Source organism: Nannospalax galili, unplaced genomic scaffold (assembly GCF_000622305.1).
Source record: "Nannospalax galili isolate Female #2095 unplaced genomic scaffold, S.galili_v1.0 scaffold312, whole genome shotgun sequence".
Classification (NCBI taxonomy): Eukaryota; Metazoa; Chordata; class Mammalia; order Rodentia; family Spalacidae; genus Nannospalax; species Nannospalax galili.
Window position 1 is genome coordinate 1,006,601 of NW_008335967.1, and position 23,586 is coordinate 1,030,186.

Genomic DNA, 23,586 nt, shown 5'->3' on the forward strand with positions numbered 1-23,586 from the left:
ACTTTTAAGTCCTAGTGAAACTTAAGAAACATAACCATTTGGAGCTTAGTTTCACATTCTAATCATTTGTATTTTATGCATACTTGTAGATTATTGCAAGAGTAAGTATTGATAACAGAACTCGAGCCTTGGTCCAGGCATTAAGAAGAACAACCGACCCAAAGCTCTGTATTACTAGAGTTGAAGAGCTGACTTTCCATCTTCTAGAATTTCCTGAAGGAAAAGGAGTGGCTATCAAGGTAATTTTTCACTTAATTTATATGGAAATGCTAATAAACGTATTTAGATGGAGAGAGCAAACCCTTTTATTGAAAATTTCTATTTTTTAATCATACATACGTATTCGGTAATTGCCCCATTTGTTTTATGTTACACACTATGCTAATGAATTCCTTTTATTTTTATTTTTATTTTTTTTTTTGGTCTTTTTGAGACAAGGTCTCCCTGTAGCCCTAGCTGGCCTGGATTCCCTGTGGAGACCAGGCTGGCCTCGAACTCACAGAGATCTGCCTTCCCTCTTGCCTCCTGAGTGCTGGGATTAAAGGCATGCGCCACCATGACCGGCATGAATTCCTTTTATTCTGTGATATAGATTATGATGTTATAGTATCTATACTTTGAGATTGAGCATGTGTAAAATTGGGCATAAATATCAGTATATTATTGCATTACCTAATAGTTGTCAAATGTTTCTTAGTGCAATGTAGACTTTCTTTTTTTACTATGCAGTTATTCTTTTTCGGTTTTTGGTTTTTTTGAGATAGGGTTTCCCTGTAATCCCGGTTGACCTGGAACTTGCTGTGTAGACCAAGCTGGCCTTAATCTCACAGATCTGTCTGCTTCCACCTCCCAAGTGTCGGGTTAAAGGCCTACACCACCACACCTGACACTATGCAATTACTCTTTCAAGCTAGGAGACAGCCAGGTGTGATGGCACATGTCTGTTAATCCCAGCTTTAAGGACACTGAAGCAAGAGGATCACAAGTTTGAGACTAGCCTGAACTACATAGCAAAAATTTTGTCTCAAATAAATAAATGAATGAATAAATAGATAACTAGTAAACATAATATATAAAGCCATTGCTAATTTTTATTTCATTGTTACATTTGAAATCCCAAAATTTTAACCAATTTATTTCAACTGGTAAACCAATTAGTATTTCTTGCCTCAGTATTTACATATAAAATAGTGAACAAAGTTTAAACATCTTTAAATAGACTATGTTTAAGACAAGTGCTAAGTGACTAAGGTGGTTGAGGCTCTGGATCTGTACTGTTTCCTTATAATACTTAATTTGGAAATATCATAATGATATTGTTATATTTTCGTTATGGTGCTATCAGTACTTATTTTTAACCTACTATGCAGAAAATTCTTAATTCAGTTTACACTTATTCTACCTTTTGATAATTGTCTTGCTGAAAAAGTATTTAATTATTTGAATAATGTACCCTTCAATAGTTTTATATTGCATAATACATACAAGCATACCTTTAATATTTCATGTTCCTAAAATTTGAGATTTATCTTCCACATCTTCTGTGTATGTGTGTGTATCTTTTAAGAGACAAATTTTCCAAATACATATACTTTTTAGTTCACATGTCACTGATAGCCAGAAAGTAGAAATCTAAAGTAGAATTACTGCTGTAGTCCACTCAACTGCTGTAACAAAATACCTTATACTGGGTATTTTATATATAATGGAGGTTTATTTCTCACAATCTGGATGCTAAGAACCCAGGATAAAGTATCGGCAGATCTGGTGTCTGATGAGGGTTTGTTCCTCATATGCTTCATATTAAGGCAAATTCACATGGCAGACAGAACAAGGCAACATCTCTTTTCGGCTCCTTTTACAAGGTCACTAATCCTGTACATGAAGCAAGAAGCCTCATGTCTTAAGCATGTCCCAAAAGGCCCTACCTCTTAATATTAATGCACTGGGAACTAAGTTCCAACATACAAATTTCATGAAGGACCTAACATTCAGAATACAGCATATGCTTTAAGTAATCATTTAAAAGCATTTTATTCAAGAATAGCATATATACCTTTGTAAGTATAAAGTGAAGTTCACACACTCAACACATCTACATCACAGTGCCCAAAGGAGGAACAGGACAAGTCTTTCTTCTAACCCCTTTCAGTCAGTCTCAATCACAGATTAGCTTTGCTTCCATTGCACGATTGTTTTTTTTATACTCAACATGTTGATTGGCTTCTGATGTGGTGGATAGTTGTGAATTATTCTCATTGCTTTAATATCATGGTGTTCACAGTTTATTCTTTGTACTCTTGATGAATTTCTGGGTTTTTTGGCTTTAGTCTATTAGGAAGTTGTCTTGGTTGGTAGTTGAACTGATCTCAAATCTAAGGACCCTTGAATACCAAGAAGAAATGTGATAGAGGAATGTATATTCATATTAGTCATGAATGAAAATCTAGATAGTTGGAAGAAAGTTGTCACCTTTCCTCTAAATAATTAGTCTAAAAACAGTGAACTGAAAAAAATGCTTACGCCGTGTATGCTCTACTGCAAACTTTCATGACTAAACTTTTTTCCTTTTGTCAATTTTTTCCATTGGGTTAAGCAGCTCTTCTTCTTTTTATTCTTGAGATAGGTTTGCTTTGTAGCTCACACAGACCTTAAGCACACTGTGTAGCCCATGCTTGCCTAATATTCTCCATCCTCCTGACTCTTGACTACCAAGTACTACTGTGATTATAGGTGTGCACCATTGTTGCTCGGATGGTTAACCAGCTCTCACAGGCCTTCAGTTTTGTCTCTCCAACCTCCATGAGACTAAATGCTCAGCTGGTTTCTCTGTCCCTTAGTGGACCTCTTTAGGTCCAGCTTTTTCATCCTTTGTATCATCCCAGAATCAGCAAAAGCTTAAAAGGAAGAAAAGCTAGTTTATCAGCTCCCTTGCCAGCATTTATCCCTCTCTAGTTGGTAAGCCTCTCCCGTCCCTGTTGCTTTAGCAGCTCTTGTGATCCCTTTAAACAGTGATCTTCTTGTGTTTCAGCAAGTTTTCTGGTTGTTCTTGGCCTAAGCTCTGACCTCTAACAGATTGTTCCATCATAACCAGAAATAGAAATTTGCCTGTGTAGCCTCCACAATTGTTCAGATTCTTCCAGTACTTTGAAGCTCAACACTAGCTAGGGCAAAAAGCAGAACAACAAAAATAGTATTTCAGATTTGATTGATTATAAAAAGAAGCAAAATGAGTGATGCACTAGAAAATCACTTGATTTATTGAATATTAGACAACAGAAGTATAGCTACCACTCAGCCTTAAATTTATGTTAACTTTTTGTTGTCACAGTTAATGCTTTGTAAATTTGTGTTATGCAGGCTATATTTTCTCTATTAAGTATTGTACATTTTTTAAAAGACAGGATCTTGCTATGTAGACCAAGCTGGCCTCAGGCTCACAAACCTCCTGCCTTAGACTTCTGAGGACCGGGATTACAAGTATATATTACACCAGTTAATAATCATTTCATATTTAAAGAAAATATTTGGCCAGAGGTTTTTTTGGCCTTCAGTATTAGGATAATTATATGCTAAATGCTTATTAATATGTCAGAAACTAATCCTTTTTTGAAATTGCTGAGAAAAATAGTAAATATTAACACTGATTTTTATGATCTACTCATGTTAGTTAAAAATACTCATTCTCACCGGGCGTGGTGGCACACGCCTTTAATCCTAGTACTTGGGAGGCAGAGGCAGGCGGATCTTTGTGAATTCAAGGCCAGCCTGGTCTACATAGTGAGTTCCAGGACAACTGGGGCTACAGGGAGACCCTGTCTCAAAAAGATAAAAAAAAAACCTCATTCTCTTCTCTCTTTCCTTTCCTTCCCATCCCTTCCTTTTTCTTTTGTTTTCTTTACAGGGTCTTACAATGTAGCCCAGACTGTTCTTTAACTCCATAGTCTCCTGCCTCAACCTGTTGAGTGCTGGGATTATATACATGTTCTGCGGTGCCAGCTACCTTTTCCTTCTTGGTTTGTCATAAGTAATAAAATATCTTTTTTTCTCAATATAGGAAAAAATTATTCCATATTTATTGCGACTGAGACAAATTAAGGATGAAACTCTTCAGGCTGCAGTTAGAGAAATTTTGGCCTTAATTGGTTATGTGGATCCAGTGAAAGGGAGAGGAATCCGAATTCTCACAATTGATGGTGGAGGAACAAGGTAAAGCTAGAAAAATGGCTCTTAAAACTACAGGTTCAGAGGGCTGGAGAGATGGTTCAGTGGTTAAGAGCACTGACTGCTCTTGCAGAGGACCCGGGTTTGATTCCCAGCACCCACATGGCGGCTACGAACCATCTTTAACTCCAGTTCCAGGAGAATCCGAAGCCCTCGTCTGACCTCCGTGGCATTGCACAACATGGGTGCACTCACATACATGCAATACATTCATACACATAAAATAAAAATAATAAATAAAATACTTAAAACAACAACAACAACAAAACCCTACAGGTTCAGGTGCTGGAGAGGTGGTTCAGTGGGTGAGAGCACTGGCTGGGTTCTATCCCCAGCATCCACGTGTAACTCCAGTTCCAGGGGATCTGATGCCCTCTTCTGGCTTCCATAGGCACTGTACAACACTGTGCTGGGACTAAAGGCGTGAACCACCACCACCCGGCCCTATTCCCTCAAAATTTTGACAGTGTTTTTTAACTTTACTTTCTTTTATTCCGTTTACCTTATCCATAATATATGCGTAAGTCAGCTAGTCACATAATAAAGTGATGGTTAGAAAGTAACTTTCTGGGCGCTGGAGAGATGGCTCAGTGGTTAAGAAAACTAGCTGCTCTTTCAGAGGACCTGTGTTCACATCCCAATACCCCCACATGGTGGCGAACACTTGTCCTTAACTCTAGTTCCAGGAGATCTGCTACCCTCTTCTGGCCTCCGTGGGTATTGCATGACATGGTGCACTTAAATACATATAGGCAAAACACTCATACACATAAAATAAAATAAATAAATAAATTGTTTTAAGATTTTATGATAGCATATAAGCTATAAAAGCAGTTTAAAAATTTTTTTAGGGGCTAGAGAGAAGGCTCAGCGGTTAAGAACACTGTTCTTGCAGAAGACCCGGGTTTGAATCCCAGCACCCACATGTCAGCTAACAACTGTCCATAACTCCAGTTCCAGGGGATCCAACAACCTCTTCTGTCCTCTGCAGGCATTGCATGACATGGGTGCACTTACCTACATGCAGGCAATACATGCATACACATAAAATAAAAATAATAAATAAAATATTTTTTTAAAGATTTTTATTCCAGTTGTTTCTCAGCCTTTTGGCTAAGATCAAGTATAAAAATTTTTATTACATAACTTGAATTTCCCTTGAAAGAGAAATTCCCATTTTTGCACTTTTATTTTTTTCTACAGAGGTGTGGTTGCTCTTCAGACACTGCGGAAATTGGTTGAACTTACTCAGAAACCAGTTCATCAGCTCTTTGATTACATTTGTGGTGTAAGCACAGGTAATTATCATGTAGACATGGTATGTTCCATCAGCCATTATGGGGAAAGAACATGAAACAGCCTTGACAGCATAGGCCTTCTCTGAGATGATGGATGTTATTTCATGATGATGATGATGATGATGATGATGATGATGATGATGTTGAATAATCAGTCCTTTGATTTGTTTCATAAACTTTTTAAAATGTTTATTGTAAATAAGTTTACATTTAAGAGTGATTTTTTAATGTGGGTTTTTATTGCATTTTCAACAAGTCATATTAACCAGAACTCATTATTAATTATTGATCTGCGGCATATTCACTGTGAAGAAAGTGATGAAGTAGAAGGGTGAACGGCAGGTCTTCATTTGGATGTTACTAGTAGGAAATTGAAGATGGTTAAGATTGTACTTTTCTGTAAAGCATCTCTCTCAATGAGTAATTTGTTTCCTGCATCATTTTATATGATTGTTTGAGGCTAGAACATAAAGTCATAAATGTGTGTTTTTAAAAAGCTACTTTTTAAAATATTGATAGTTGGTATATGTATGAAATTATAGGTTTACATTGAAGAAATTGGCAATTTAAGATGATTTATTTCACTGTTTGACTCAATTTCTCATTTACATTAGTGTATATTCTTCACCAACTTTCTATCTGTGCTTCAGTCATCATAATTATAATAGTAATTTTAAATATCAGCACAAACATAACCAGAGATTTCTCTACATTATTAGTGTTGGGTATGACATATTCCCAAAGGGCATGTTAATTGATGCCAGATTGCCAAGACTAAATGATGAGAACTGTTGCAAAGATGATTCAAAGCATAAGAAATACATTGAACCTCTGGGGGTTAGCAAGTTTGGAAAATGGTGGATTGGAGGAAGAAAAGCACATTTTTTAGTATGTTGAAGGTGTTTATAAATTTCTTTTAGAATGTTAAAAATGTATTTTGACTCCAAAAATAGGAAAATAACTCATATATCCCAAGTTCATTTGACTCTAGAAAGAAACTTCTTAAAGAGATGTTTCCCATGACTAGTGTTGTTTGTGGTTTTGTTTCTTTTGAAATAATACCCCAACCATTTCTGTTAAATTTGTAATGGTCCTTGCAACTGAAACATTTAAACATTAAGAAGCTTACTTCTTGCTTTGGCTCGTTGTTGTCAGGTGACCACTACAGTAAAGAGACTGTCAAATAAGTGGTCTAGTCCTGGAGTGGCGTATGTTACATGTATGTCTCAGTGCTTAAGACATTCATCTCCCACTGCACCTTCTAACTTGCATTTGTTTTTGTGTTCTTAAGTTTGTCTGTACCTGTGATTTTTTTTTTTTTTTGTCTTTTTTGAGACAGGGTCTCCCTGTAGCCCCAGCTGTCCTGGAACTCGCTATGTAGACCAGGCTGGCCTTGAAATCACAGAGATCTGCCTGCCTCTGCCTCCCGAGTGCTGTGTACCTGTGATTTTTATGAAGTTAGTAAGTACGTATTTAGTTTAAGGGTAATGTTTTAACTAGCTTAGTGTTTAAATATCTAGCTCAGTTTTTAAACATCTGATCATTATTATAGTAATTCTGTTTAAAAAGAAAGGCACATTGCCAGGCGTGGTGGCACACGCCTTTAATCTCAGCACTTGGGAGGCAGAAGCAGGTGGATGTTTGTGAGTTTGAGGCCAGCCTGGTCTACATAGTGAGTCCCAGGACAGCTGGGGCTACAAGGAGACCCTGTCACAAAAAGACCAAAAAAAAAGAAAGGCACTTAATTTTTTTTTTTACAAAGTATTTATTGTATTTATTAGGAATATTCTGCAAAGTAAAAAGTACTTTTATAATACAGGTTGGCTGTAACAATATTAAGTCATAAAAGTCGTAAGTTCTCTGATCTACTAGAATGGTATTTAGACTAAATATTTACTAAATTTAAACTACATTATAATAGGACTTTTTGTTCTGCCTTTGCATTTTAATGCCATCTCAGGTCAAATGATTAAGCAGGTCTTTACCTGTTCTGCCCACTCGCCACACTCCAGTACTCTCTTTTTTCTTTAGTTGAAAGTTAGGCAACTTAGGCACACTAGGTGGCAGTGTATCTTAACAACTACAACCAGTACACGAGCTCATCTACTTAAAAGGACCTCCTAGAATAACAGATATCTTCAGTCACATTGGTTCTCAGACCAACCTGAAGGAATAATTGCTTAATAAATTGGTGAGTCTTCAAATATATAGTGTTCTTTTAATAAAACTAATCTTTTGACATTAGGCTTCTATTTGCCACAATATCTTATATATAATATAGTATACGGGGAATAAAACAACAGATTTTATGTATTTTTAAATTACTTTCATTGTTATCTTGAGGTGACATTTGTTTAATTCTTTTGGGGACCTGGAAAGGTTTTTTACATGTGTTAAATCCAGTATAAGTGACTTATAAATTGTAGTCATTATTTATACCCATTCCACAGTTGGAAAAATTGGGTCTCTGAGAAGTAATTTGTCCCAGGCAACATGGTTAGAAAATATCAGAGCTGGAATTTAAGGAGGTCTGTAGCTCATGACAGTTGGTAATCATAAGTGCAGTTATGTCACTGCTGACAGAGACTAAGAGTTCTTCTTTCCAGGTGCCATATTGGCCTTTATGCTGGGACTGTTTCATATGCCACTGGATGAGTGTGAGGAACTTTATCGAAAGTTAGGATCAGACATATTTTCACAAAATGTCATTGTTGGGACCGTCAAAATGAGTTGGAGCCATGCATTTTATGACAGCCAAACCTGGGAAAAGATCCTTAAGTAAGTTATAATCATTTTTTTAATTCTATGATTATATAGTTTCTAAGTTTTAAAAGTTGAAAAGTACAGGAAATAAAAGAAGAAAAATTATTAATCCCACTAGCTGGAGATAACTGCTGTTACTGTTTTTGGTGAATCATGTTCTAGTCATAGATGTTTGGATTCATGTATGTAAGATTTGCATGTAGAAATTATAATTGCCTTTGGGGAGTGAGAGTCTGTGTATACATATGTTTTTCTGTCTGAATGTTTGTAGGTCCAAGTGCATGTGTGTTCACATGCAGGTGTTTGTGTGTACGCTTCAAATGGAAGCCAGCGATTGATGTTAGATGTCCTCCTTGATCACTCTCCACTTTATTTTATTTATTTATTTGTTTATTACTGTATGCATGGTGTGTAGGCATGTATGTGCTACAGCCTACATGTGGAGATCAGAGGACAACTTTTGCAGTCATTTCTCTCCTTCCACATTTACATGGGTTCTTAGGATTGAACTCAGGTTGCCAGGCTTACAAGGATTGGGCACTTAAGAGTACTTTAACTGCTGAGTTATCTTGCCAGCCCCACTTTATTTTTGGAGACAGGGTTTCTCACTGAACCTCAAATTGGCTAGATCAGCAAACCCCAGGAATCTTCCTGTCCTCACCTCCCCAGTGCTGGGATTACAGTTGCATACTACCTAACACCTGCCTTTTACATGGGTCCTGGGGACCTGAACTCAAATCCTCTTGCTTGTGTGGCAGGCATTTTACTGATGGAGCCATCTCCCCAGCCCCAGTCATTGCCTTTTACAAAAATATGAGACCATATTGTATGTGGACCGTGTTTATATACTGCTATTTTTACTTGACCTCTTTTTTCAAGTATTATTGTAAAACAGCAAGTAATTTATAAATTTCTTTCCAAATGCCACAGTCAAAAGTATAAGTGGAAGCTGGATGTGGTGGTTCACACCTTTGATTTCAGTAATCAGGAGGCAGAGGCAGGCAGATCTCTGTGAGATCAAGGCCCACCTAGTCTACATAGTGAATTCCAGGCCAGCTGGGGCTACAGGGAGACCCTTTCCAAAACAAACAAAATGTAAGTGCAAAGAAGAAATTTAAAATCACCCCAAACTTATTATAGAAAGCTGTAGAACTTATAACGTACTTCTTTTTATTATTTCTGGGTTAGATTTTGTATGTGTGTATGTGTTCACATATGCACATATGTGTGTGCATATATGCAGATGGAGGACAAAGAATAACCTCAGGTGTCATTCTTCAGGACACTTTCCACCATTTACTTGAGACAAGTCTCTCATCATTTGGTTGAAACTTCAAGTAGGTTGAGCTTGCTGGCCAGTGTGCTCTAGGGAGCCATCTGTATCCACGTCCCATTTCCCATTGCTAGGATTGCAAGCATGTGCACCACCCCACTGTGCTCTGCATTTTACGTGCGTTCTGAGGGTCCAAACTCAGGTCCTCATGCTTTACAAACTGAGCTTTCTCAGCTCAATGTTTGTTTGGGTTTGTTTGTTTTTCATGTATTTTGTATTGCTGAAGTTATTTTATAGTTGTATATTTGTATCCTTTCCCTTTCTTCCAATTTTATTAAAACTAATACCACCTTTCAAAAGACTACACTGTATTCCAGACTGATGATATATTTTCTTAACCATTTCCACTTAGGATATTTATGAACATTTAGAACATTTATATTTTTCTTAATTTTGTGATTGGGAACAGTGCTGTGGTAAGAAACTTTAGATTTCTGCCCATATTTCAGATTATATCCATCCTATCAGTTTATAAGAAGCATACTCATTTGCTCAAATGTTGATTTTTTTTTAATAATGGAACTTTATATAAAGAAAAAAGTTTTTAAAAACCTACAATCCCACTAAAAACAAAAACACTTAACATTTCTTTTTAGAACTTCTTACAGCCAAACAAGTGTGTGTGTGTGTGTGTGTGTGTGTGTGTGTGTGTGTGTATGTGCACACACGCATGCTCGTTCTACACCACAATTGGGACCAAACTGCACATGTCCTGCACTTCCATTTGGCATATGTTACAAGTCATCTCTTATGTCAGTAATATATTTTGAAACATCTTTTAATGGTTGTTCACTGTCCCATTTTATGAATGTGCTATTTTTCATTTAACATATTTACTATTGGAAAAGAAGGATACTTACAATATCTTATTTTTTGTAGTTTAAATTTTAGATGGACATCTTATATCTCAACTTAAATCTGATTATATCTTTAAAGGAAAAACCTAGAAATAAAATTGTGTCAGAGATGTTACATATGTCTTAAAAGTCTTGAGATGTATGTGTGTATGTAGCTGAATTCTTCTTAAAAATAGGATCCTAGTCTGCTCATCTACCCACATCAGTTCTTCACTTCTAATATTAGACAATTTAATGTTTAAAAATATATGAGTTTGAGAGTTTTTGAAGCTAGTGTTTCAGTTTACATCACTTTATTAGCAATCATGAACCTTCTTCATGCTTTGTTATTGTATTCTTTTTGAAAACTTTGGATATAATCTTTGCTCATTTTCCTATCAGGTAGTGCCCATTATTTTCTTAATATATAAACTATATATTGAAAAAATACATTCTTTTTTTAAATATTTTATTTATTATTTTTAATTTATGTGTATGAGTGTTTTCTTCCATGGAGGTAGGTACAGTTGTGTCATGCAGTGTCCGTGAAGGTCAGAAGAGGGCGTTGAAACCCTTGGTACTGTAGTCACAGACCATTGTTAGCTGCCAGGTGGGTGCTGGGAACTGAACCTGGGTCTTCCGCAAGAGCAGCCAGTGCTCTTAACTACTGATTCATCTCTCCAGTTCCTCAAAATACATTTTTTTTTTTTGGTCTTTTTGAGACAGGGTCTCCCTGTAGTGGCCTGGAACTTGCTATGTAGACCAGGCTGACCTTGATCTCACAGAGCTCAGCCTGCCTCTGAGTGCTGGGATTAAAGGTGTGCACCACCACGCCTAGCTATTCTTTAAGAGAATTCTTACCTTCATTTATTTGTGGGGAGGGATGGCACACACACCAGGGCACACTTGTAGAGGTCAGAGAACAATTTGTGGGAGTTAGTTCTCTTCTACCACGTGAGTTTCTTGCCTTGAACTCAAGTCATCGGCCTTGGCTGCTTAAGCACCAAGCACCCTTATCTCCTGAGCCATCTCAATAGCTCAAAATACTTTTTCTAAAAAGAACATGTTTCATTTATTCCTATTTTCTTTTTTAATTTGATTTTATTTGTTTGGGAGATATGTGTGCACATATGTGTATACAGGTGTGTGTATCCTTGTGTGTACATGCAGAAGCCAGAGGAGGACATCAGGTTGCTTCCTCTATTACTCTCTACCATATTTTTTAACACAGTCTCTCACTGAACCTAAAGTTTAGCATTTTGTCTAGACTGGGATCTGCCTCTCTCTATCCCCCAATCTGAGGTGATAGGCAAGCAGCCGTGTCTGGCTTTTATATTGGTGTTGAGAATTTGAACTCAGGTCCTTTTGCTTTCACAGTAAGCACCCTGCTCTTACCCACTGAGATATCTTCTCAACCCCCCAAAATACTTAGAGTGAATGATATTTTTAATGTAGTGGATTTGTTAATGTTCATTTAACTACATTTATCTTTTTTAAAAATAAATTTTTATGTATATGAGTGTTTTGCCTGCACATATGTATTGCCTGCATATTCATGTGTGCCTGGTGCCTGTAGAGTCCAAAAGGCATTGGATACCCTGGAACAAGAATTAAGGATGGTTTTTAACTGCCATGTGGGTGCAAGGAACAGAACCTGGGTCCTCTAGAAGAACAGTAAATGCTCTTAACTGCTGAGCCATCTCTCCAGCCCCCACGTTTTTCTTTAATGATTTTTAACTTTACTTCCTTATTTATAGTTAATAGTAAATATTATTTTTCAGTTTGGTATTAAGCTTTTAGTTAATTCTTAAGTCATCTGAAAATTATATTGATGTATAAAGGGTTGTCAAGCTTTGTTTTTCTCTCAATTCAAATGTCTCAGTTTACCGATTATTTTGTCTTTTTTCACTGAGTGAAACATCTTATTTGTTGTGTCTGTCTACATGACAGTCTCTGTTCCAGGGTTTGGGTTTGGTTTTTTTTTTCTTATTTTTTGTTCAAGATCGTGAGTTTGTTTGGCCTTTGTATATTATGGTTTTTAATGGAATAAAAAATCATTTCCCAACCAGTCCTGGTGGTGCATGCCTTTAGTCCCAGCACTCGGGAGGCAGAGGCAGGCAGATCTTTGTGAGTTCAAGGCCAGCCTGGTCTACATAGTGAGTTCCAGACCAGCTGGGGCTACAGGGAGACCATCTCAGAAAGACAAAAAAAAAGAAAAAAGTCATTTCCCTTTCCCCTTCTTTCTCCAAATTCTGTTAGCTCTTTTCACTTAATCTCCAGAACCAATCTTTAGTTACTTCTGTCACATTAGAAGTTCCCGTGGGCCAGGCATGGTGGTACACACCTTTAATCTCAGCACTCAGGAGGCAGAGGCAGATGGATCTCTGAGATCAAGGCCAGCCTGGTCTACATAGTGAGTTCCAGGCCAGCTGGGGCTACAGGGAGACTCTGTCTCAAAAAAACCAAAACAAAACAAAAAAACCCAATAAATAAATAATAAATAAATAAATAAATTCCCCTGGAAGTTATGTAGAAAGTACCTGGAATATTGATGTTTTTCACATTGTCAAATCACCTCCATCCATTATTACAAATTTAAAACATTATTTCCTGGTTTTTGAGTTCACTTGGAAAAAGTAATTCATATCAGTTCTCTTGAAATCATAATACTGGCTTAAGATTTTAAATAAGAGTTTGAAATTTATTGTAAGACCAATGTATGTGAAAGTTCTATTTTGTAACTCCTGAGAGTGTCTTCACTCTATTTCTTAATTGTTAAGAGATAAAATTATTTTGACATAATTCATTTATTCTTGTTTAATAAAGGGATAGAATGGGATCTGCACTAATGATTGAAACAGCAAGAAACCCTATGTGTCCTAAGGTAAGCCTAGAGTCTCTTAAATAGAACATCACAGGGTCTACTGAAAGCAGTTATTGTGAGTAAATTATTAGAAATTTCTTCTAATAGATTTCATTAATTTCTTATCTATTGGGTCATTCTATTAATATATAGGATGTGATCATTAGATCATTTCTATATACAGGAAAAGTATAATAAAATTTAAAAACATGAGATTGGGACTGAAAACATGGAAGAATTATTTTATTATAATTATATGACTTTAATAAAACCTAGTATTTTGGGGCTAGGGAAATGGTTCATTGTTTAAGAGCACTTGCCACTCTTGCAGAGGACCTGAGTTTGGTTCCCAGCACCCACATAGAGGCTAACAGTTATCCCCAACTCCAGTTCTAGGGGATCTGACACCCCCTTCTGGCCTCTGTGGGCGTTGCATGACACGGGTGCATTTATATACATTCAGGCAAAACAATCAAACACATAAAAAAAAATTTTAAATGATTTAAGGAAAATACAGCATTTTTATACCCAAGATTTTTTAAGAGAAATTTGTATGCCATATATACATAATGATAGGATATTAACATACAAATGAATACCAGTTTAAAAAAATGTAGTGTCATTTAGATAGGTCTCTGTATAGCTTCTCGTTTATTTATTTATTTATTTATTTATTTATTTATTTGAAACCCAATAATCTGAGGCTGCTCTAGCTGATTTTCTTTAATAATAATTACTTGGTAAAGAAATATAAGTACCTAAAAACCCCATGTGGCTTGCATTTATTCTTAGATGGCAAGTAAGGATGAACAATCGCATATACCTACCTCTGTTGCTCTTAATTTCATTCATTCTGCAAATACTGTATGCCTTTGTGCTAGACACTTTGGATACATTAGTGAGCAAATGAAGACATGGAGTTTACAGCTCTATAGGGCAGTGTGGCTGTTAAATAAGTAATCACACAAATGAAATGGTTTCCTGAAGTAAGTGCTGTGAAACCCACTAGCAGTTCTCTGAAAGCATATATTTCAAGGGTTGTAAGGAAGGCTATTCTATGAGATCTCATTGTGTAGGCTAGTAAGTAGGAGCATTCCTGGCAAAAGGACAAAGAGTGTGGTCTGTACAGGACTCAGAGAATTCCAGGAACTGCGTTTCTGGAGGCCAGAGCCCAAGATCCCAGGGCAGTATGTAGGATGAGGCTGGAACAGTAGGCGAATTAGATCAAGCACGGGCTTTGGAGGCCATGGTAAAGAGATGACTTCATTCTTTTGGAGAGGGCCCTAGTATGTGCTCTGCCCCCCTTGCTTGTTCTTCTGTATTGATAGGACACTGTTTTTATTATAATACTTGCTTCCAAATTGTAGAAGTCAAATTAAGTAAAAAAATAGATGTGAGCATGGGGAAATGTAAGCCAAATCAAAAGGCACTTCATCATGATAAAAAGCAGCCACCCACAGCTTTCTTCATCCAGTTTTTTCAGCATAGCACTTGTAGAAAGACTTTATGGACTTTAGAGGATGACCAACTCTCATCCATAGTGGCCCAGAGTCACAAATTACTTATAAATATTTAGGATAGAACCTTTGTTTATTAAACAACAAAGCATTCAGGGCCCTGGCAAGGTTTAACATAGGACAACATAAACTTTGGCTTAGGATCTGAAAGCTTTGAGAATTTGTGCAGGACTGTGCTGTGGTTTTGCTAAAGTCATAACGCTTTCAAAGTGATAGAAAAAAAAAAACAATTTGTAAATGAAACTGCGAAATGATGTATTAATCTTTAAGAAAGTTTTATTGTTGATACTGTTACATCAGCTGTTACTTGAGAATCCAGAAATGTGTACCTTTTTGAGTGACTTTTAAAATCAAATCATGTAGTCAAATGCATCTTTATTATTGTTCTCGTCTAATAAATTTTTCACAATTGTCTGAGTGCTTATCTCTGTTATCCCATTAAAACACAACGTTTCCTTTGCTCAGTATTTTGTGTTATACATTGATCTTGTTGGGCTTGCAGATTTATACAACTAAATAGTATTCAGCTGGGTGTGGTGGCTCATACCTGTAATCCTGGCACTGGAGAGGTTCTGGCAGGAAAATCACTACAATTTGAGGCCAATCTAGCCTTTATAGTGAGTTTTAGGGCAAGCAGGGCTACAGAATGAGGCTCTGTCTTAAAAAACCAAAATAATTAATAAATCATATTAATTATATTAATGTTTGTTGACTAATTATAAATAGTATTCCAGCTTTACAGATCTTAGACACTGATGTTAATAGTCATCTTGTTTCCCTTTTAATTCTCTAGGTAGCTGCTGTAAGTACCATAGTAAACAGAGGGATAACACCCAAAGCTTTTGTCTTCAGAAACTATGGTCATTTTCCTGGAACCAACTCTCATTATTTAGGAGGCTGTCAGTACAAAATGTGGCAAGCCATTAGAGCCTCATCGGCTGCTCCAGGTTACTTTGCAGAATATGCACTGGGAAATGACCTTCATCAGGTAAGTACTTTTACAGGATTTAAAGGGTCAGCATATACTAATTGTCACTAAATTTCACAAGGATCAAAAAAAAAGAAATGCCTTCACGTTTTCAAATATGTCAAAAGATATATAACGCAAGGAAATTTATTGTTTGTTTTCTTAAATTACTTGAGAGTATGGCCCAGGGAGTTTTTGTTATATTTTTCATAGTGTCATTCATAAGCACAGTAATTTTACTGATGATACATGAGATGATATGGATTAGCCTCATATACATGATGAAAATTAAGAACATAGTGCATTCCCTAAACGTGTAGGTGCAGTCTGTATGACAGTTGGAGGGGGAGTACTCTGGAGGCGAGGGTGTAGTAAGAGCATAGTAAACACTCATGGTCAGCTATATGCCAAACACCCACTGCTTCCCATGTATTGGCTTGTTCAGTCTTTGCTACTGGGAGACAGAGCCATTTCCATTCTACGGATATCTTCAGAAAGGTTAAGTAATTAGGACATCTACAGCTGCAGGTTACAGGATGCTATCTGTAATTATACTGTTTCAAATTTAGGCTAAATTATCTGTAAAGTTAATATAATTTCTGGCAATTTATTCATTTTCTTTATGTAGAGTCATTTACTTACATTTTTCTCTGTCAGCTTTTCCCCACTATTTATGCATTCTTTATTTGATATCTACTGTTGACAAGATCTTCTGCATAAATTTTGTCAGCTATATAAACTTCAAATTTTCCTCATTAATAATTTTAATGTAAATGAGTCCTGGTTACAACAGTTAACACATTTTTATCAATTTTAAATTTTGACAGAATAACATATTCTAAGATGATGGTCCACTATCCCACTTTCTCTTAGTTTTCTAGAAGTAGTGTAATCTTTAAAGTGAATTTAACAGGGCTCTTTTAATCTTTAGGGTCGTTTTCAGTCAAGTTGGTTGGTTTTGTAAAGCACTTCCCCTCTTGCCTTTCTTTTTGCCTTCTCACCCCTCAAGGCAGAATGTGCTCACTGTTGAGTTTCTTTCTGAAATTGATTTCAAGATTAATCAGATGCAATTTTTATTTTACTATTTAGCCTTCTGTTCTTATCAATGACTTCCCCCATTCTACTTTTTTTTTGTAAAATTTTTATTGAATTTTTTCATATACAACATCTTAATCATCTTTATATCCCTTTCCCCATTGGCACCCTCTCATAGCCCCCCCCAATGGAATTCATGCAGTCTATCATTTGTGTTAAGGCCTATTGTGTCAAGTTAGTGCCCCTAGACATCCCTCAGTGCAAGTTTATTCACTGAGGTCTAGTCAGCCTGTCTAGAATCCTCCCTTTAAGAAGATCAGCTCTTCCTCACTGTGGTGGTTTGAATGAGAATGTCCTCCATAGGCTCCAAGTATTTGGACATTTTGTCCCCAGTTGGTGGAGCTGTTTTGGAAGTTCTTAGAAGGTTAGCCACGCTGGGAAGAAGACCACTGGGGGCGGGCTTTGAGAGTTAAGCCTTGGGGGATCTCCAGTCGCTCTCTTGCTTTCTGTGTCCACTTGATGATATAGAGCTTAGCTTTCACTCCTCCTCCACTCCACCTCTGCCGCTATGCCTCCCCACCAAGACAGACTATAATTCCCCTGGAATCATAAGCTCAAATAAATTCTTCCTTTCATAAGTTGCTTTGGTCAGTGTTCCTATCGCACCAACAGAAAAGTGACTCATACACTCACCCAGCACTAATCAGCTGCCAGTAATTCTTTGAGTAAGATTGGGGCCTCTTGTCGATTTCCACAGTCCTGTGCTGGCTTTTTGTCTGCTTGAATTTGCATAGGTCTTGTGTTTGTTGACAGCATTGCTATAGGTTCATATGAGCAAGGTCCCAGGAGCTTGTAGGATTCTATTTCCATATAATCAGGCACCTCCTCCCTGGCTCTTACAGTATTTCTACCCCCTTTTCCATCATGGTCCCTGAGCCCTGGGTGGGTATAATATAGCCCTGGGTGAGTTTAATATAGGCATACTGTCCAAGGACCCACACTCTGCAGACTCTTATTCTCTACGCTTTGGCCATTTGTGACCCTTTGTGACAGCCTTGAGGTTTTCTCTTAAGATCTATGACCTCTCCAGTCATGTGTATTTGGCTAGGTTTACAATACCACACATGAGTTTTCTCCCACTGAGTGGGCTTTAAATCTAATTAAATAGTTGTTGATTACCCCCAAGATAAAAGTGTCACTACTGCACCCAATGTCATTTGCTGTGCCAGTCATTGATGTGGTTATTAGGCCTTAAAGCTGGAGTTGGACCATCAATTGATGTTCTCTCTTAGCAGCTTGTGTAGTGCTCTCCAAAGCAATGAGAGCTAGCTTTCAGGGGAGGAGGCTTCCAGGTCAGTTCCAGCTCCATTGCTCCAAATCCTGTGTTCGAAGTATGTCCTGTCCAGCAATAGGGTCTTTCCTTCAAGTTCTAGGAGGCAATCAAGGACTGTGGCAATAGCCTGTGTAATTTTGGGAGTCTCTTGGATTACCCTGGCCAGCAACTCAAAGGGAGGTTTCTCCTGTCTGGCACTCTTTCTTGTTATGTAGCCTTCAGCTATACACATGGACTCATGTAGTGATATTATATGTATAGTTTTTTAGTAGATCTTTGGAATAATATGATTCCCTCTGGGTTTTTACACTAGCTAGGCATTATTTACCTCTCTCTCTCTCTCTCTCTCTCTCTCTCTCTCTCTCTCTCTCTCTCTGTCTCTCTCTCTCTCTCTGACCCTCACTCTACACCCTCCTCATTTAAAGTGTCCCCATTTTCCCCATTTCTCTCTTGATAATACCTGTCTCCTATAGTTCCCCCTCTCTTGAGCTCCTTCTTTCCCTTTATCCCAATAGTTCCTTGTATAACCCTTCCTCTCCCCCTCCCGTTTAAATACCCCCATTTTACTCATTTCTCACTTAGTAACACCTGTCTCTGTCTCCTACTGTTCTTCCCTCTCAGGTTCCTTCTTTCCCTTTACCTCCCTGGTTCCTTTCCATTCTCCAGGTTACTACAGTTACACCAGGAGAGAGAGGGCGGGGGAGGGAGAGAGAGAGAAAGACAAAGATGGAGAGAGAGAGAGAGAGAGAGAGAGAGAGTCAGAAGAGAAAAAAATAATGTATTTAGAATATAATAATTGAAGTTTATAAATGAGAACATTCCATGTGATTGTCATGCTGAAGCCTACCAGGGGCAGTCTCATTAAGTACCTGTGTTTTAGGATCTTGTGTTTGAGACTTCAGCAGAAGAGTTTCATTATTACTCTCTCCCCTCCTTCCCTCCTTCCCTCCCTCCCTCCCGTGATCTTCCTAGGTAGCCAGGGCAAGCTTAGAACTCACTATGTAGTCCAGGCTGGCCTTGAACTCATAATCCTCTTGCCTCAGTTCATTATTTTTATCTAAGAGGTAGTAAGTCTTAAGTTTAATTCAATCCCTCTGGTGTGTGTCGGGGGGGTAATTCATTAATTCCTTTTGTATTTTAGATAGACTAGTAGTATTTCATTCTTGGCCATTTTTATTCTGATGACCCTTATAATCTCAATGTATTTTGAACTACACATTTCAAGAACTTCTTGTATAAATGTTATGTGAAGCATATAACCAATGCCCTCCAGAAAAAAGTGTCACATGTGGTTTAAAAAGAATATTTACTATCTGCTCTTCTAAAGGACCCAGGTTTGATTCCCAGCACCCACATGGCAACTAGCAGTTGTCCATAACTCCAGTTCCAGGGAATCCAACGCCCTCTTCTGACCTCTGAGGGCATTGTATAACATGACATGAGTACACTTACATATATGCAGGTGAAACAGTCACATGGATAAAATAAATAAATTTTAATATTTATTTTTATTTTATGTGTATGAGTGTATGGCCTGCATGTATGTGAATGCACTCATGTTGTGCAATGCCATAGAGTTCAGAAGAGGGCTTCAGATTTTTCTGGAACTAGAGTTAAGGATGGTTCGTAGTTGCCAAGTGGGTGCTGGGAATTGAACCCTGGTCCTCTGCAAGAGCAGTCAGTGCTTTTCACCACCAAGCCATCTCTCCGGCCCCTAAAATTAATAAATTTTAAAAGAGAATAAAAAAGAATATTTTATTCTAAAACGTGAATGATCTTGATTTCTTAAACAAAAGAAAACTTGAAAGTTCCTACCTTATTCTTACTCTTTAGAAGTTACCATGGTTACCATTAAAATACAGTACTACAGTCTTCTCTTACTAAATTCATTAATTTCTATTCAGTTATTTCCAGTCTCTCTTAACTGTCATGTCTGACATATATCTCATTTTAGCTTACTTCATATCCTTTTTAGAGGCAAGTAGAGCATAAATTATAGGTTAATATTCTATTGCAGCTGTGGAAAGTGCTGCTGTACTTGAGGTGTTACTAGATGGATGACATTTCATTTGCCTTTGACTATAAAAAGAACTACAGTACTTACAAGGTGTGCTACTGCTTCTAGAAAAGTGTAAAGCAGGAGGAATTCTTTCTGAGTAGCTTTAGTCACTTCATTGCCAAGTAGCGTAGTGTCTCTCTTGACAAAAGTAGTACTTGATAAAAGTAGTACTTTTCACACGAAATTTTGCTGTGCTGTCCCTTACCTTTTTCTATCTTCACCTCCAAAATCAAATTGTTAATTTTCTACCTTTGGCAGAAGAATCTGATCCATTAGCTTAGACTAAGGTTTTTTGGTTTTTGTTTTGTTTTTGTGTGTGTGTGTGTTGGGGCGGGTGTGGCTGGTGATTGAAATTAGAGCCTTATGCTTACTAAGCCTATGCTGTAGCTCCCCAGCTCCTGCACTAGACATGTTGATGACAGGTTGTAATATGTTACTCTTTCAGGCTTTATCTACTTTTTAAAAGATTATGTTCCGAACTCCTAAGACTGAACATCAATCTAAGAAAATGATGGAAAGTTTATATAACTCTTACAGGTAAAAAGTATTTTATCAGGAAGAACCTCCCTAGTTCCTACCATCTGATGTCTGTGTCTGACCACAGCCTGTTGTCATATTTAGACAAAAATGTAGTGTGTGCTGATTCAGCTTTAGGCACTGTGCTGGCCAGGAAGAATATGCACATTTCTAGTGAGAGCTAGCATGCTGCTGGTGATTCCTGGATCCTGCTGAGAGGCATGGCTGAATGCAGTCCGGTAGCTCAGACTAGAATGCACATATTACAGAATGAGGTGACAAATTCACTAGTAAGGTTAACTGGCATAAAGAAGGTTTCATCTGAGTTGATGTATATAGTGTCAGTACTTGATTAGGGACAGAAAAGAGATAGAGAAATGGGGAATGATTTCACAGATTTGAATGATAAAAATGTTTTTTTTAAACACTGCAAATAAAAATTCCAAAATACTTTAAATGTAACTAGTGCCGCACAGTTATATCCTTAAAAATGAATTATAACCTTTAAAATTTTTGTTATATTTAAATTACTACAATAAAAAATAAGTTTAAAAAAAAAAACTACAGTGCTGGAGAGATGGCTCAGCAGTTCAGAACACATAGGAAATACCATAGACATTGTCCTAATGAACTGTCTGTTCGCAAAAGAGATAAGCTGACCAGAGTGAACTGTCTATAAACCAAGGGGAAAGGGTAGTATGCCTCACACTAGAATAAGAACATTTTATAGGACACTAGAATGAGAACTCTTCACTGCTGTACCTTTTTGATAAAGATAGGTAAAGTTTAAGAAACAAATTTACTTTGAAAAAAATGGCTACTGAAACTACTAGAAGCCTCCCTTCCTCCCTCCTTCCTTCCCTCTCTCCCTCCTTCTTTTCCTCCCTCCCTGCCTTCCTTCCCTTCTTCTTTTTTGTTTTTTTGTTTTTTTTGTGTTTTGTTTTTGAGAAAAGGTCTCCCTGTAACCCTAGCTGGCCTAGAACTCACTACACCAGACTGGCCTCAATCTCAGGGTTCCTCTTGCCTTTGCCTCCTGAGAGCTGGGATTAAAGGCGTGCTCCAGCACACCTGGGCAAAACCTGATGTTTTTCAGTTTGGGTTTGATTTTGCTATTGTCAGTTCTTGGCGAACCTCATTTGTTCCTTCCATCTTTTCTGCCCTTTTTGTATTTATTGATCCATCTTTATAGATTTTATAATGAAAAATTGTCTCATCTTAAGTACCCAGTTGTTTAGAAGTTATATAAAGTATAACTATAAAGTTTAAGATAAAAATAGCTTGACAAGAAAGATAATATTTAAAATTTATTTTTATTTTATGTGTATTTGTGTATTTCCTGCATGTATGTAAGTGCACCCATGTTGTGCAATGCCCATGGAGGACAGAAGAGGCTGTTGGATCCCCTGGAATTGGAGTTATTGACAGCTGTTAGCTGCCATGTGGGTGCTGGGATTCAAACCCATGTCCTCTGCAAGACTAGCCAGTGTTCTTAACCACTGAGCCATCTCTCCAGTCCAAGAAAGATAATTAAAAAAATATTTTATTGGGGCTAGAGAGATGGCTCAGCAGTTAAGAGCACTAACTGCTCTTGCAGAGGACCTGGGTTCAATTCCCAGCACTCACATGGTAGCTACGAAAGAGACTGGTAGACAGGACTCACTGAGGAGTGACTAGAGACAGGAATGTAACCATGGGAATGAGAAGACAATGGCATAGCAGAAGAGCAGAATCTTTAGAAAGCAAATTTCCAAGTGAAACAGTAAGAACAAATCAGAGCTATCACCTAACCCAAGCCCTAAGGCCTGTGAGACAAGAGAAAATCAGTGCTTGGAAAAGGATGTCAAGGAAAAGTCACACTAATGTGAGAAAGATTGCATTTTTAGAAGAATGTGAGATTAAACTGAGAATTCAAACTGTGGAAAAGCTCAGAGCACATTGGAAGCGTCTTAGGGTATGTGGAAGAGTAGAAGGCTTTATCAGTGACAGGGAAGTACAGAGAATCCAGTGTTTATGGAAAGGGAGGCACAGCGAGGTGACAAGGACATAAGAACCTACTTGTTCTTTGAGGAAAATGGGCCTGGTAACCAAAACACTTATTCCACTTATAGGTACAGCAGGTGCATGCCAGCTTCAGACTGTGCATACCTAAGTATAGCAGTCCCTAAAAGTATCATCATTATAAGCTTTTGGATCTGCCACAAGAGTATTTAGATGTTGTTTAGGCTTCTATGAATGAACTGAAATTTGGTGGTAGAGAATCAATCTCTCCCTTTCTACCCCGAACCCCCTCTCTAGTCTCTCACATCTTTAACTTGTACTTGTGTAGTTTAGTATTTTACTGTGTGCTGTATATTCTGTGCCATGCTATTTTGAGTTTAGGAATGATAAGCATTTAACTGCATCACTAAGCTATACACTGAACATTCAATCTGTTGACTCAGTAACCAAAATAAGTATAATACCTCTGTGAGTGCTGGCTAGGTTCACAATTCAAATTGCCCTCTTCCTGGACTCGGCCATCAGTCAGGTAGCAAACAAGGGGAAGTGTTTTTCCCTTTATCCCAGATTTAAGCCTTTTGTAAACCAGTTTTCTGTAGTTTAGTCTCAGAGACTGTCACTACTCAGGCACACCTCAGCCACAAAGAGATATTCTTCAGCCACCAAGAGATACTAATGGAAAGGCTGTGCCTTGGGATGTTAAGAGTTTATGAACAAATGTTTACCTATTGTTTTAGTTTGCTTCTCTGTTGCTGTGATAACACACTGACCAAAAAGCAACTTGGAGAGAATAGGGTTTATTTCAGCTCACAGTACAGTCTTCCATCTCTGGAAGCCAAAACAG

The 23,586-nt window shown here is 37.5% G+C and overlaps 1 protein-coding gene across 2 annotated transcripts in view; it reads left to right on the top strand.

Moving 5' to 3' along the window:
• Pnpla8 (patatin like phospholipase domain containing 8) overlaps positions 1 to 23,586 on the top strand; it is a 49,468-nt gene that overhangs the window by 16,376 nt on the left and 9,506 nt on the right. For both annotated transcript variants that reach the window (XM_008830690.3, XM_008830691.3), the window contains exons 3-8: positions 90 to 239; positions 4,058 to 4,209; positions 5,428 to 5,522; positions 8,129 to 8,300; positions 13,281 to 13,338; positions 15,628 to 15,822. In XM_008830690.3, coding sequence (XP_008828912.1) covers positions 90 to 239; positions 4,058 to 4,209; positions 5,428 to 5,522; positions 8,129 to 8,300; positions 13,281 to 13,338; positions 15,628 to 15,822 — 822 coding nt within the window. The remainder of the gene's footprint in view (positions 1 to 89; positions 240 to 4,057; positions 4,210 to 5,427; positions 5,523 to 8,128; positions 8,301 to 13,280; positions 13,339 to 15,627; positions 15,823 to 23,586) is intronic.